This window comes from Gobio gobio, assembly GCF_949357685.1.
Source record: "Gobio gobio genome assembly, chromosome: 22".
NCBI classification, from domain to species: domain Eukaryota; kingdom Metazoa; phylum Chordata; class Actinopteri; order Cypriniformes; family Gobionidae; genus Gobio; species Gobio gobio.
This window is the reverse complement of record NC_137118.1, coordinates 16,257,946-16,275,548: the sequence shown is the minus strand read 5'-3', so window position 1 is coordinate 16,275,548 and position 17,603 is coordinate 16,257,946. Positions and strand designations below refer to the sequence as shown.

The 17,603-nt window shown below is 34.9% G+C and overlaps 1 protein-coding gene across 1 annotated transcript in view; it reads right to left on the bottom strand.

Moving 5' to 3' along the window:
- Positions 1-1,294: 1,294 nt before the first annotated feature.
- ppp1r3c2a (protein phosphatase 1 regulatory subunit 3C2, duplicate a) overlaps positions 1,295-17,603 on the bottom strand; it is a gene marked incomplete at both ends in the record, with an annotated part of 118,492 nt that continues 102,183 nt past the window's right edge. The window contains one exon of the mRNA XM_079805242.1: positions 1,295-2,285. Coding sequence (XP_079661368.1) covers positions 1,295-2,285 — 991 coding nt within the window. The remainder of the gene's footprint in view (positions 2,286-17,603) is intronic.

The following is a 17,603-nucleotide window of genomic DNA, read 5'->3' as shown; positions in this document are numbered from 1 at the left end:
AACATTAAGAAATCAATGTTAAGTGGTCTCTTAATTTTTTCCAGAGCTGTATATATATATATATACATATATATATATATATATATATATATATATATATATATATATATATATATATATATATATATATATATATATATATATATATATATATATATATATATATATATATATATATATATATATAAAGATTTATTCATGAAAGAAAGATGTATCATGCATTGATAATAATAAGAAATGTTTCTTGAGCAGCAAATCTTCATATTAGAATGCTTTCTGAAGTAATGATGCTGAAAGTTAAGCTTTGCATCACAGGAATAAATTACATTTTAAAATAAATTAGGAAAGAGTTATTTCAATCTGTAACAATATTTCACATTATTATATTTTTTACCGTTTAACCTAACACTAAAACTCTAATTAGAGTTAGTTGACATTTAGTTGCAAAGTTACTTGCCTAAAGTGGACTACTGGAATAAAATGTAACCTAATATATTATTATTTAACTTACATTGTTAACCTGCAAGGAGACAGACCTAAAGTCACATGTGTAAATGTGGTTGTGGTGTTGTCGACATTCTCAATAGCATCAGAACTGTAGGTATGAAATGTTCTATCCCATGAGAACATCTGGAACATTCTTTCAAACGAATTGTTTTGCTTGTTGCTAGGTGCGGTTTCAGTTAGATAAAAGGACAGAGGAGTGTCTAGATATAATACATTAAGTTATGAGACTAGTTTAGGCATGGGAAAGCTTCAGGCACATACCTTTTGTTTTTGCTACAATGTTGCTCAACAACCCTTGACAGAATGACACAATTCCTGCAGTTTTTTTTCTTTTTTCGGCAGTGTAAGATACAAAACTCATGCAAAAGTTCATGGAAAATTTTTTAATGAAAGAGTTCAAAATAAATACATAATTATATATACATATATATAAAAAATATTATTTTACACTTCACTTTAACATGTTAATTTACTTCTTCAGACACATGAAAGACAGGTGACGATAGGGAAAAGAGAGCCAGTTTCCCCATAAGACATGTATTATTATTAAGTGTAATGTGCAAATGAAAACCAATTCAAACACATTTACATGTACATATAATAGTAAACATTCAAATTTCACTGTCTCAGCAGCATGTGCAAAATAGCAAGCTGAACAATATAGTCCATTCAAGTAAGTGATATATACAACACTGGGCGCATAAAGTCATTTTTGTACTTGCATCCGCAATTCAATTCAATAGAGATCAAGTAGAAATGTGGAATGCACAAATGTCTCAGTCCCATCTTAACACAACGGAGCAACATTTGTCATTCTACCCCAGGTCCTGTGTACCAGTCGGTCTGGGTAGCGTGGGCTTCTGCATGTCAGGCTTTCCATCCTTTGTAGGATTTGTCCTTTTCCATCACGACTTCTGACCCCAGGCCACGCAGAAAGCCGTTGAGGACTTGGTACAGCGAAGTTCCGGCTGCTTGGTATCACCAGCCGAGGTTCCGGTGCATTGTTTTCCACACGAATCTGGTAGTTTTTACCTTTGTTGTTGTCTACAAGCTGCAAGTGGCTATTTCCGGGTCGGAACACCACTAAGAATTCCAGGCGCTCTTTTGGGTCCAGCTCGGATGGTAGAGACACATTAAAAGCAAACAAGTCTGTCTCCAAACTTGCATGTGGTTCCCTCACATAAGCGCATGCAATGTCTTTGTGGCTTCGCCATGAGTCAAAAGTTATGCGGACAAAGACAGTCTTGTCAAACTTAATGTTGCAGACCCGTACAGTTCCGCTCAACACCCTTTCGGTCACGCTACAGCTCTCCATCTGCACTAAGGTTTCCTTCAAGCTTGCACGGTCTACTACAGGCTGTGGAAAGCCAAGCATCAGTCGCAGTCTCATGCTCTGCATGGGTGTTATAGCCTTCACAACCCGCTCCTCGGGTTGTGAGGCATCTTCCGTTTCTGTCTCCGAACGGTCGGTGGTGAAGAGGCGCACGGACGTGAGAGCGAGACCTTTAGCATCAGCAAATACAACTCGCTTCTTCTTGCGTAGCGTGCCGCTGCCGGGAGAGTACGAAGACAGGGAGCTGCCAGAGCTGGAGGAAGACAGTGAAGATGTTGGGGAAGGAGGCGAATATCTGGCTCTTAGAAGCTCCGGTGAGGACATGTTGGATGAAGAGGACCTGAGAGCGGACATGCCAAGGTGCTGAGACACCGATGGGCTAAACATGGCCAAATCCACTGGCATCACATACTCAGGGAAAGAGTAACCGCTGAAGCCATATGGTCTGTGAAAACACATGGAGAAAAAGCTATGTTAGACAATTTGGAAAATACAGAGACACATCGACATTCTGCACTCATTTGTTATTTAAAAAAATATACAATAAATGATATATTAACTATATGCTTAAAAATAAAGGTTCTTTATTGATATGGTTTTCATGAAGAAACTTTAACATCCACAGAACTTTTCCATTTCAAATAACTAAGTAGGCTACTTAACTAAGTAACAGACAATGTGGAACAATGGGACAACGTTTTGTAATCAAAATACATTTTAACTCATGCACTGTAACTTAACTAAAGCTAATATTTTACTTTCTGTAATATAACATGCATTCTGTTGTCAACTTACTTTGTGATGCTCATTTTTGGTTAACAGATGAACGTCGGATGAAGATGATTTGTTGATAGTGAAATATCTGCTGGAAAAGAAGAAGAAAAAAACCTATAAGTACAAGTTGAATTAAACACCGAAGGGAGAGCAATCTGTGGGTGATTCTATTTACTGAAAACGATTCATTTTAATAAAAGTGGCAGGTCAAACAGTTTACAAACGACATATGGTAAGTAGGTTTTCAGTGTTAAATCGTGCAGAATGATTGAAAGCCCTTCGCTCACCTGTCAATGAAATGCGTCGAAATGGATTTTCCTTGAACTTTTGAATGCTAGAAACTCGGTCAACGCCAAACTGCACGGCAGAAGTAGTTATGAGAAGTAAACATCACTCTTTGCCATTCAACGAACCTTCACTCGCACCCTTAGCCTACTCAAAGCGTGTGTCTAGTGTTGTGTTGTGTTGTAGGCTATCAGGGCTTTTAAAGCTCCCTCAAAGAATGCAGATGTGTCAGTGCTCGAAGTGGGGCGGTACCGGTGTTCTGTCGATTTGTCCTTGTCAGATTTTGCTACCTCCCATTAAAACAGTAGGTAGCACAATTCGACAGCAAAAAATGCTGCCTATCAGATTGTGCTACCAGCATCATATTCATCTGATTTGAGGCTTTATTAATATCCATACCTACCCCTACCCTGAACCTACCCTTAAAACTATGTAAATATTTTAAATAAATAAATATTAAATATGGATGTAAAATGCTACCTATCAGATTGTGCTACAAGAATCATATTGATGTGATTTGCTTTATTAATATCCATTAATATCCACACCTACCCCTATCCCTACCCTAAACCTACCCTTAAAATGTAAATATAAAAAATAAAAATAAAAAATATTGATGTGGGCATGCGCAGTAAGCCTTGGTAGGACAATCTGACGGGTAGGATGAAATGTCAGGACACCTGTACGGAGAAAGTCGAACATTATCTAAAACAGCCACTAAAATGACTGATGAAAAGAGGGGAAAACATCATCCTGCAAGCTTTTTAAGCTCATGGCCACATTTACTAGAATTTTTCACGTTCTATTGTATTTGTGGTAAATTTAGTTGTAGAATTTTTAATAGATAATCAGTTAATGGAATATATTTTTCAATAAAGATGCATGTTACACCTGTGGCATGTTATAGTTTCTAACTGTGTTGCTTTGATAAGAAAAAAAGAAAGAAAAAAGTTAACAGGCCTGCATGGTAATGATCGGTGCCGTCAATGGTCTTGCTTTGTAAATAAACCCTTATTGTAACAAATGTTATAATTAAACAATTACAAGAACTATATGTTAGTTTTAAGACTGAGTACAAGTTAGAAAGAGCTTTAAAATATGGACCTTCTTGAATTATTGACTAAACAATCTCCCCATAACCACGCCCCCAACGCACTGTGTACAGTACATGTGTTAGAACAGTGAGTAATGAATGAATGACGTATTTTCAGTCTCAACGAAAGTATTGCAAATACATTTTCACACTTCTCAATAGTTTATAAAATTGAGCTACTTAAAAAGATCAACAGTGAACATGATGAATAACAGGAGAATGTTTTTAATGAAGGAATGTACATTTGGAAAAAGGAAAATCATGAAACATAAAAAGGATAATAAAATGTATACCTCTAGTTACTTTGGTTTAAATTTTTTTTTTAATTGTTATTATTATTAGCATGGTTTGTACATTTTTGCCTGCTAGCAGGGCTGTCACAAGGTTTCCTGGGCCCCGGACCCCCCTGGCTAATATATGTTGTTGTTACAGAAGACATTGAGAAGACATTGAGAAAAGCTCCGCAGAAATATGATTAATGTGGTGTCACTTCATATTAGAAATATTATTGCAGCATCTGTAGACTAGGCAAAATCATCCTGTGACATTGTATCTTTGATATAAAACACCAAACAGAATATAACCCCTTATCTGACACACTCATTGAGATGAATAGGTGTGTTTGATAGTGTGTGTTATGGGGTTAGTATAGTGCCACGGTTGGAAGCCACTGTTGTAAAGAACACATGAACATGATTTTAATAAAATGTCTGGAATATTTTTTTATTATTCTCATAATTTGACTAAATTATATATTTCGTGCTTGCAAATGATATATAATAACAATATTTCAGTCATACCCTCTGAGTGATTTTTTTCCAGGAGGACGGAATGTACAGTAGGCTACATGTGCTTGATATTGTCATACAAGGTCTATATGGAAGCTTGTTTCCACCACAGAATAAAAAATTAAAAAAGTAATTGTGACTTTTATCTCACATTTCTGACTTTCTGAAATTCTGATATAATTCTGATATAAATGCGCAAATGTGAGAAAGAAAGCCCAAATTGCGAGTTATAAAGTCAGAACTGTGAGTTTATATCTCGCAATTCTGACTTTATAACTCGCAACTGCGACTTTATATCACACAATTCTGACTTTATAACTCGCAACTGCGACTTTATATCACACAATTCTGACTTTATGAATCACAACTGCGACTTTATATCACACAATTCTAACTTTATGAATCACAACTGCGACTTTATATCACACAATTCTGACTTTATAAATCACAACTGCGACTTTATATCACACAATTCTGACTTTATAAATCACAACTGCGACTTCATATCACACAATTCTAACTTTATGAATCACAACTGCGACGTTATATCACAATTCTAACTTTATGAATCACAACTGCGACTTTATATCACACAATTCTAACTTTATGAATCACAACTGCGACTTTATATCACACAATTCTGACTTTATAAATCACAACTGCGACTTTATATCACAATTCTAACTTTATGAATCACAACTGCGACTTTATATCACACAATTCTAACTTTATGAATCACAACTGCGACTTTATATCACACAATTCTGACTTTATGAATCACAACTGCGACTTTATATCACACAATTCTGACTTTATAAATCACAACTGCGACTTTATATCACACAATTCTGACTTTATAAATCACAACTGCGACTTTATATCACACAATTCTGACTTTATAAATCACAACTGCGACTTCATATCACACAATTCTAACTTTATGAATCACAACTGCGACTTTATATCACAATTCTAACTTTATGAATCACAACTGCGACTTTATATCACACAATTCTAACTTTATGAATCACAACTGCAACTTTATATCACACAATTCTAACTTTATGAATCACAACTGCGACTTTATATCACACAATTCTGACTTTATAAATCACAACTGCGACTTTATATCACACAATTCTGACTTTATGAATCACAGCTGCGACTTTATATCACACAATTCTGACTTTATGAATCACAACTGCGACTTTTTATCACAATTCTAACTTTATGAATCACAACTGTGACTATATCACACAATTCTAACTTTATGAATCACAACTGCGACTTTATATCACACAATTCTGACTTTATGAATCACAACTGCGAATTTATATCACACAATTCTGACTTTATGAATCACAACTGCGACTTTATATCACACAATTCTGACTTTATGAATCACAACTGCGACTTTATATCACACAATTCTGACTTTATAAATCACAACTGCGACTTTATATCACACAATTCTAACTTTATGAATCACAACTGTGACTTTATATCACACAATTCTAACATTATGAATCACAACTGCGACTTTATATCACACAAATCTGACTTTATGAATCACAACTGCGACTTTATATCACACAATTCTGACTTTATGAATCACAACTACGACTTTATATCACACAATTCTGACTTTATAAATCACAACTACGACTTTATATCACACAATTCAAAGAAAAAAAGTCTAAATTGCGAGATGTAAACTGTTTCATGTAGATGTAAAAAAAAATATTCTGTGGCAGAAACCAGCTTCCATAGTCTGCTATGCGGCTGCTGAGCAAATACAAGAATTTGTACAGCATAGTTAAAATAACATATAGAAAGGATATACTGCTGAAAGAAAAATAGATAAGAACCCTCGTATCTCTACAGGTGGTGCTGGGGAGGAGGAGGAGTAAACAGAACATTTTAGAAACACACACCAGGGTGATCGCAGGCTACGAAATATATGGTTACGTGGATTGGGAAGTACATCTGATTGGCTAATGCCATGGAATTAAAAGAACCATGGAGTTTCATAAATTAACTATGTATATATTTACAATCTTTCTTTGTTTTCTTCACACTTCACATCTCATCTTTTATTTCAGGAATGTTCTTCTGTTGTCTTCTCGGTGAATACACTTACATTTGAAAAACTTTATTAGGATGCAACTTTGTTGGGACAATTGCAACAATGTAATTTTTACTTTATTCCATTCTTTGTTTAGATCATCAGTTTTAATAAAAACCAACCCCATTGACATTAAAGTACTCTAATTAAAGAAACACCCATATGTGACTCTTCCATATATGTACATAGTATGTAAAAAATTCTTCAGCTATATTTAAACACTGCTCATGACTTTTCATACACAATAGGGCCAATAGTTTTACACACAATACATTATTGCATAACATTAAATCATTTGGATTAGCTATACTAATCAATTATTATAAAATAGGTAGATCTCATTTTGATTGGATGATTCAATTCTGATTTGACATGTACATGTGTAGCCTATAATAATATAAATGATGCTGTCCTTTTAGAAAAACAAAAACAAAAAAACAATAAGTAACTTGAGGTCAAAAGTACACTTGAAGTAATGGGTTGTCATTTTCTAAGAAACACATAATTTACTTCTGCTGTAGATCACAAGCTAACTAAGACTTGTTGGATATTTGGAGTTTGAAATGAGGTCATTTCAGTTTAAAGGCCTGTTATAAAATTTAGGTGATCTACTGGCAGGAGGATTTGAGTTAGGCTACCTGCAGAGAACACACAAATCTCCAAAAGCTCTGGAAAAAACTTTGCCCTTTTTGAATGAGAACATAGTCTGATGATCTTAACATGAATTACTCTGAATTTTTCCATTGTTTATCTGTAGTTTGTGAGGACTGGTTGCTAAGTTTTGATTGATTATATAACAATTGTTAACAAGAGTCATGCTCAAATGCAAAGTTTAATGCTTACATAATAGAAATATCCTGATAAATGTAAGCAGCAAGTCTCATTTTGAATTCTTATGTTTGCCATTTTCAATTTTTTCAAATGGAAAGGTGACTGATAAAACGTATGCATTGAATGCAATGTAAGTCACTTAAGGGTATACGTTTACACGACGATTCTAAAATCAGAAAAGATTTTCCGTTGCATTTTTCACGTACAGACGACACAATTGGCTGTATGTGGAAACAATCTCTGTTCACATGGACCTGCAAAAATGACTAAAAACTCTGTATTATTCAGGCCAGTAGTTGGTGATGTCACTTTGTAAGAAACAGTACGTGCCTATAGACTGAACATGTTATATGCATGCGCATGACGTCACCTGTTTCACAAATTCACGTATTTGTAGTTTACACGGAAATGATAACGGTATCGTTTCGCAAAAACATGCACTTTGAAACTTGTTTTCAAAAGTTTTGCGTTTTCAGGCCCCCAAAGCGTATCTGTCATGTAAATAAACAGCCAAAACGCATAAAAAGCTTTACATTTTTAACTGAAAATGGTGTCATGTAAACATCCCCTAAGATTAAGGAAAATCAAATAAAATAATGAATGTAAATTTCAAACCATTACTATACTAGGGATTACTTTACTAAGAAGTTAATTTACAGTAAAGAAAATAATACAATCCACAAGGATTTAATACTTTCAAACAAGGATTGGCAGATAAAATCCAAAAAAAAAAAAAAAAAAGTAGGTAGAGCGGGGCACAACCTAACACTTTTTGACTTTCTTTCTCAGTTTGTGTAAATCCACAAGGGGTTCAGAGTATTTATTTTTCCCACATTAATTGCACACGTCTAGTACAATTATGTGGTTTTGTTTCATTAATACAGTGTATACTTTTTTCTTGATTTACCCCGAAAGAATGGAAGTGAAATTGTGGGGTACATTGTAACATGTGAGGGGCACATTGTAACATGACCAAATGACAGCTTAAAATGTTATCTGATATAATAAAAAAAAATATCCATGACAAACTAAAATATTTTGTCAATAAAATACAATCATTAACTTTTTAAAATAAAATAATGGCATTTTTTAATCATTAAAAATATACTAATTTTTGAGTTTGACAACAAACACATCGCAAAATACAGCTATACAGCATAGTTAAAAACATAATAATAATGAATAATTTCTGAGCGTTGACTCTCAGTCATTATTCACCTTTTTCTTATGGTTTCTCAAAAGAATTCATAAAAGTATAGAATATAATAGCATCGTTCTAATAGGGGCTCATTGTAACGCAGGGTTATAACGCACCCCACCTGCACAACTGATTTAACCCCGGCTCGTGTCTTCAGATTTGTCTTATTTTAAATAAACACAATAAACAGAGACGAAAAATAAACTTAAGTAAGAAATTAACTTTTGCTATGGTTAAATAAATGTTCAGTGATATCTTCCAAGGATTTTTTAATTTTGGCACAATTTTGTTTCTCTAAATAATGTTGATTTGGCAACTACACTGTAAAAAAAAGATTGGTTACACTTTATTTCGATAGTCCACTTTAAACATTCTACTAACTATAAGTAACTTTGCAACTACATGTCAACTAACTGTCATTAGAGTACTAGTTGACTGTCAGTAGACTGGTAGGTTATGGTTAGGTGTTAGGGTTCGGGTTAGTAGAATAAGCTGAATTGTAGTTGCCAAGTTACTTATAGTCAGTAGAATGACTGTTGGGGGACCAACAAAATAAAGTTTTAGTAAATATTAATCAGACAGTCTACAAATACTCTAATGACAGTTAGTTGACATGTAGTTGCAAAGTTACTTATAGTTAGTAGAATGTCTAAAGTGGACTATCAAAATAAATTGTTACCAAAAGTTTTTTGAAAGTAAAAATTTGATTTAATACAATGAGCATTTGAGAATCGACATCACCCTTTATTCAAATATTATTAAAAGATTTTGTAAGCATATTGCGTAATTGTGTGTTTTATTTGTCATAATGCAGTGAAACATGCCAAATTGTGCTATTTTCATGATTTATCACTTTTTTTTTTAAATGTATGTGGTTCAGGTACAATAATATTTTGACTTTCTATTTATAAAACCAATTTCCTTTATTGTATTAACTCATTTTTTTTATTTCAATGAACTAAACATTTTAAGGCAACCAGGTTACTTACTTTTTTAACAATTTTTTTTACAGTGTAGTAAATACACTAAGTTTCGTCATGCCGTCATGTGTGGAAAGTTGCATAAAGTCTGTTACAACTAATCCTGCGTTAGGTTGTGCCCCTATAAGAATTCAAGACATTTACATTTACCTTTACGTCATCAGAGCCATTACAACATTTTCGGGCTAAAATAGGGTGGTATTACAAAGTACATTGTAAGCAGTTCCACAGTAACATGATTAATTTAGTGTCACTTCATATTGCAAAAATTATTGTCGCATCTGTAAACAGGGTGAAATCATTTTGACGTTGTATCAGTAAAACAGAAATATGACTGAGCTGAATCAGGTGTGCTTGTTAGTGGGTGGGATATATTAGGCAGCAAGTGAACATTTTGTCCTCAAAATTCATGTGTTAGAAGCAGGAAAAATGGGCAAGCATAAGGATTTGAGCGAGTTTGTCAAGGGCCACATTGTGATGGCTAGACGACTGGATCAGAGCATCTCCAAAACTGCAGCTCTTGTGGGGTGTTCCCGGTCTGCAGTGGTCAGTATTTATTAAAAGTGGTCCAAGGAAGGAACAGTGGTGAACCGGCGACAGGGTCATGGACGGCCAAGGCTGGCCCGTGTGGTCCGAGCATGTATAAACATATATACCATGACATATACAAATATAAAAAATATATGTAATTTAATTTAAAATTTATGCTCACAATTTTCTCACACAGTGTAAATGGATCTTTATTTGTGTATTTATGCCTTTATACTATTTTAGGAATGTGTTTAAGAGATCATCACATTTGGGGCTCCATGGCATCAAAAAGTAAAAATGAATTAAAGCAGAAGTATATGAAAAAAAAAGAATACGTTTTTTGTGTGGACCATAATAAATATGTTATGGCATTAGGCTGTAAAACCCATGGTTGCAACTGCTTGTTTTTTTTGTTTTTTTTAAATAATGAAGGTTCTAAAGTTTCCTATGTAGAATTACTCCTGTAAACATGAGGAGCATCTAAGATCCAAGACTGACAATTGTTGAAGAAACATTTTGAATAAAATGCAAAAATGCATACAGCTGATTTTAAACTGAAATATTTGAAAGCAATTTTTCACATGCTCATATTTAAAATGTCCGACATAACATGCCTTTATTTAAAACTGTACAACAAAACAAAAGCTGTGACTTCAGTATAGGGGTGTGTACATTCTTGTTTCATAACATCATAATAAGAGAAGGAGTTAGGTGGATCTTTCAAGAGCTCATCCAACTAGTTTCAGTCACTCATTGTGATGTATGTCCATATATGATCCTACTAGCCTTTATATTTTACACACAAAATAATTACACCGATCAGGCATAACATTATGACAACCTTCTTAATGCTGCCAAAACAGCCCTGACCCGTCGAGACAGGGCCGGCCCTAGCATTTTGGGGCCCTAAGCAGATTTCCAAAAGGGACCCCCACTACCTATATAGTCACCTAACCACCCCCAATCCATTCCAACGCACACATCCACTGACACCTTATTGTGAAGTTTGACCAAATTGTCTTATTTAATATATTTATCTTTCAAGAAATAATATGAATATATCTTTACTTATGCAAACTTATGATTGCTTTTAGATAAATGTATCAACATTTTGTGAATTAATGCTTTAATAATGCAAAAACACCAGCCAATGGGTAATTAAAATTACAATAGAGAATAGTATATTAATATTAATTATAATAATAGAGAATAAATACTGTTCTGAGCTGGCATGTTTTAGATTAAAATGCAAAGAACTTTATAAGTGTAAAAACACGTTTGAAAAGTATTTAAGTAGGCCTATTTAAATATTTGGAGTTGTTTGAGAAACACTAAAGCGAATACAAAAATATGAATGGCTGTTTGAAAACGTAATTCGACAGAGTTCCCAGTGTTCACTGCTCCCTACTCCCTGAGCAGAGTATCAGTTGAAGTGGACCTCGCTGACAATTTACATTTTTTTATTCAAGAAAAAACTAATTACAATAGTGCAAACACGCATCTCTTAGAAATCTATAACATTTCCAACAATGTAGTACATATTAAACAAGTAAAATAATTTTTGCACAATCATAGGACAAAAATGGAAAGAACGAAACAAAAAACGAAACAAAAAAGCAACCAGATATTAATAATTCATGGTAGATGAAAGATCTCATATTTCTTCAGAAAAGAAGTACATTTTCTATTATCAATTAGGCTATTCTTAGTTATTTGATAATTGTACTTCACATAAGAAATCTTTAAAAGTAGGAATTTTCTTAAGAAACCTTTGTTTGTGAAAATAATACTTTGTCACAAGGATAAGAAAGTTAACAGTAGATTCTAAAGATTTGTTTGGGTTTTCAGAAATATGGACTTAATAAATGATTGGCTAATGATTGGCTAATCCAAAAAAAAAAAAAGTAGGGGAGAGCGGGGCACAAGCTAACACTTTTTGACTTTTGACAGCAAACACAACTTTCAGACTTCTTTTTTTTTTTCAACTCAACTGTCACAGAATGGAACGCACAGGATTGTGGGATATCAAAGGCAGGGAAGGATACATTTATGCTGCCTTCAAAAATCGATCAGATGAAGGTATCTCAGGAGACAGGAAGTGAATCTAACATTAGATTCGGACGTGCCTTCCTACCTTAAAATGTGTCCTCCGAAGGCAGCATTTTCCAGGTTTCGGATGCAGCCAAAATGTTCACTTGCTGCATAATTTATCCCACCCACTAACAGCTGCCATGATGAAGAGATAATCAATGTTATTCACTTCACCTGTCATAATGTTATGCCTGTTGTTTTGTAGAACTTTTGGAATGCAGATCACTTTCAATTCTAATCCCAATTGACGTTATATTGCCATAAAATCTGGATGCTTGGTTTGATATTTTGTTTGCAATGACATTGATACATTGCTAGAAGTGCTTTAAACGGCCAAATACTTTTTGGTGCCACTGTTTGTATGTTTTTGCATTTGTCCATCAGCATAATTAGTTGAGCTTGGTTTTCAAGAAACATTTAGAGAATCATTCTTTTTTTTTTTGCACATCTTGTAATTTCTCTCAGATTGGCGTCTATATGGCGTCTCTACCTTCCTGCAGCTCTCTCTCTCTCTCTCTCTCTCTCTCTCTCTCTCTCACACACACACACACACACACCTAATAGAAGTAGTAATTGGCTGGCTGCGTGGACTTCACTAAATCTATCATCTTAGTCTGTAAAACCACTGCATGTGCGCTGATTGAACGGAATCAATAAGGATTGCCTCAGCAAACTCAGGTGATCAATTCTCCTCAACAGGTAGACTGTTATCTGGGAATTCTCATTTATTGGAAAGGCAGCACCGGCAAAGCAAATGTCACCATCTCTGCTCTCCAATTCCGCTACTAATCTCTGCATTGATCTGTGCAGGTGCTGGACCTTTGTGCACACTTTGATCGGTTTCAGTCTCCCAGTTAGGCTAGAGAAAGAACATGGGAAGGTTAATGCTTTCCCTTGTGTTCATGTTGTGCAACTGAAATAAAGACATATTAGTGTCACATTAGTGTTGTGCTATAATGCCCTGCAAACTTTCTTCTTCTAAAACAACTTTTTATATCAGGCATATCAGTATTTTCCTGTAAAAAAGACTTGACAAGAATGCAGCCCAAATTATATAATTGAATTATTAGGCCTTGGTTTATCACTCCTAAATCTGGAATGTGGATCGATGATTATGCAGAACTGGTTGTCTAGGAAGGCGTTTTAGATCAGGTTATGTAATTTTTTTTCCCTTTTTCTTTTTTGTTAGTAACACAATAACAGTTACTATAGGCTCCAAATGCACAAAATTTGGTAATGGGAGGAGTGAATATAAAGTGTCTCAATTAAATGGCTGTTAGATAGAGTTAGATAGGTGTTAGGCAGAATTTGACAAAATTTGTTGTGTGCCCTCAAAATGTCCAAAAAGATTGATCGTTGCATTCAGGAATAAATATAGGCTACTTAGTCAACGTGGGCCATGCCCCCAATAAATCATTAATCTGCCAAACTAATCAATGAATCAGAAGTCTTATAACAGTACAGGCAAGGCAAGTCAAGTTTATTAACATTTCATACACAACAGTAATTCAGCATTACGTAAAAAGAAAGGAATTCTAAAATAATCACAACAAATGCATTAGAAATAACAATAAAAGCCAATTATAAAAATGTATTTCAAATGAATTAAAAAAGTTATAAAGAGGATACAGCTGGATGCACATGTGTTTTGAATCTGGATTTGCATGTGGCTACTGTTGGAAAAGTGGACTTGCCTTGCTTTGAGTGAACCTTTGGCATTTCTAGATCACTTGATCATAATGTTCTGTGTATATTCAATGAGCATATCTGCAATGTAGGGGAGGGCGGGGCTCAACCAAACGCTTTTTGACTTTCTCAGTTTGTGTAAATCCACTTGTGGTTCAGAGTGTTTATTTTTCCCCACATTCATTTTACACATGTCTAGAACAATTATGTGGTTTTGTCTTATTAATACAGTGTATACTTTTTTCTTGATTTAACCCGAAGCAATGGAAGTGAAATGTGCCAACATGCCCCATAGGTGGAGTACATTGTAACATGTATGGAGCACATTGTAACATGACCAAATGACAGCTTAAAATGTTAAAATACAATTATTAACTTTTTCAAATAAAATAATGGAATTTTTTAATAATTAAAAATATATTTTTGAGCTTGACAAACACACCGCAAAACACAGCTTTACAGCATAGTTCAACATAATAATTAAAGGGATAGTTCACCCGAAAATGAAAATTCTGTCATCATTTACTCACCCTCAAGTTGTTCCAAACCTGTATGAGTTTTTGTTCTGCTGAACACAAAAGAAGATATTTTGAAGAATGTTTGTAACAAAGCAGATAGAGCAACCATTGACTACCATAGTATTTTCCCCCCTACTATGGTAGTCAATGGTTGCTCTCTCTGCTTGGTTACAAACATTCTTCAAAACATATTATTTTGTGTTCAGCAGAACAAAGAAACTCATACAGGTTTGGAAGAACTCGAGGGCAAGTAAATGATGACAGAATTTTCATTTTTGGGTGAACTATCTCTTTAATGATTTCTGAACATTGACTCTCAGTCATTATTCACCTTTTTCTCATGGTTTCTCAATAGAATTAATAAAAGTATAGAATATAATAGCAAAGTTCTAAGGGGCACATTGTAATGCAGGGTTATAACCCACCCCATCTGCACAACTGGAATTTAACCCCCGGCTCATGTCTTCTGCTGGTTAGATCAGCATTAAAGAACTATATCAACTGTTAAATAACAGATATACGATTTAAATAATATCAGATTTGTTTAAATTTAAATAAACGCAAAAAAACTGAGATGAAAAATTTACTTAAAGGTCCCATGGCATGGCATTTTTCTATTATTTTATAATGTTTCCTGAGGTGTACTTATATTGCTAGTATGATTTTTACATCATAAAATGTCAATAAACCTGAGTTCACTTCACATCCGTTCTCAGCATGTCTCAGTTCAGTGAACTGTTGTAGTTACTAGAATATACTTCAGGTTATTAGTTTATTTCTAGTCGGAGGGGCTGTCACTCATGTCAGAAAGTTAGTAACTTTAGTAAATTATGGATCAGCGCTGACTCGAGACGCGAACCGTTTAGAACGATTCAGTCCGATTTGGTGAACTGGTTCGGTTCACTAAAAAGAACCGATTCAAAAGAATGATTCGTTCGCGAACCGGACATCACAGAGACGGAGCGATTGCTAACAAAGCTATTTATAGTAACTACTGAGTTGAGAGCGCTGTCTGTCAGCGCAAGTTTATTGTGTTTGTATCTGAGAGTTCTGAATAAACACGAGTCCCAGTCACGCAGAGTCCGTCTTCATCATTATTCTACCAACTTTGTAACACATGCAATGTACCATTACAGCGAGATGAACGAGTTAGTAAGTGTTGATTATAGCATTATTTTTAGATATGTTCCAATCATATGAAAAGCGTCAGTGACGCGCATTGAGTACACAGCGCAAACAAAGACACAACAGCAGTAATCAAATGTAATCCAGTTTATTGTGGGGATAGCTGGCTAGCCTAGCCGGATACCCTCACGCTTACCCCCCTTCTGCTTCATCTCGCGCCGCGTTTGATGCCTCCGCTGTGGGCCAGATGCAGTACTGGGGGTCGGGGATGTTGAAGGCCGACCGGTCAGTGCAGCCCGAGCCTCGGCGTGCATGAGGTTTATCTCTAAAGAGATGTGAGTCTGCCGATGTTGAGCAGAAACTCATGACTGTATGCACATTGTAGAACAGATAGACACACAAGATAGAAAACATGAAAACACTGTTCTGTCGGGGGAGAGAGAGAAGCCGCAGTGTGTGCACGAATAATAAATAATTAGCTACACATAAGAAATCACTGATCACAGATCAGAAGGAACTGAAAAAAGACTTCTGTTTTCATTTGTACATCCAAACACTGAGAAACTGCCAGCATTCACTCGTTCACAAGCAATGATCTCTCGAGCGTTTGCATGGGCGTGCCAGATTCTCTGGGCGGAGGAAAGGGAGGTAACCGTTCCTGTGTGGACGTCAAAACAGGAGACTTCAGGATTGGCTAGTCTGGCCTGTCATTTTCTCAAAGGCAGAGAAAGACAGCCAGAACTCGGTTTTACACCGATCAACATTTCTTTCCACTTGGGGACAATATTCAGGCTAGGGGAACTCATATTAATGTTGAAATACCTCATAAAATGAAAATGTCATGCCATGGGACCTTTAAGTAGGACATTATGTTTCTGTATGGTTAAATAAATGTTTAGTGATATCTTCCAAAGATTTGTTTAGTTTTGGTGCACTAATATTATATTATATATATATATATATATATATATATATATATATATATATATATATATATATATATATATATATATATATATATATATATATTAGTGTTGATATGGCAACTAGTAAATACATTAAGTTTCATCATGCCGGCATGTGTGGAATGTGTGCCCAGTGTTAAGTTGTGCCCTGCTTACCAACAGGTAATAGTATTTTAAATCAATTCTAAATGTAACTTGAAGCTAGTGTAAAGCCCTGAGGACTGGTGTGATATGTTCAGATTTTCTGGTTCTGCTCAGAATCCTGGCAGCAGCGTTTTGTATGAGCTGCAGGCCTTTTTGGGAAATCCAGTTGAGGAGTCCATTACAACACTCACCCTGCTGGTGATAAAAGTATGAACACGTCTACAGTTTCTGGTGCCCAGATACCTTTAGAAAAGAAGAAGAAAATATGAGCAAAAAACAACAGAGCTTCAGCATCTTCATTAAAAATCAAGCTAATATGTTCAAAACCAACAAATGACAATGTATAACCACATGATGGCAGCAAAGCACCAGACAACTTTTAAGTGTGTACACTCACTTTCAGTCTGCAGTGCAGTACAGCACGAAGCACAATATAGGCTACTACTTTAGTTTAAACAATAACACCTTAATCATATGCTAGTGAAGCTGGCCATGCAAAATAATGACTCACAGAAGGAAAACTGTGTTGTGTGATCCATTTTAGAGAATAGATCTGATGGAAGAGTTGATTGATTGCAGCACCCTGTGAAAAGCGGATCGAATCTTCGAGGTTCAGCACAGGTGTGTTT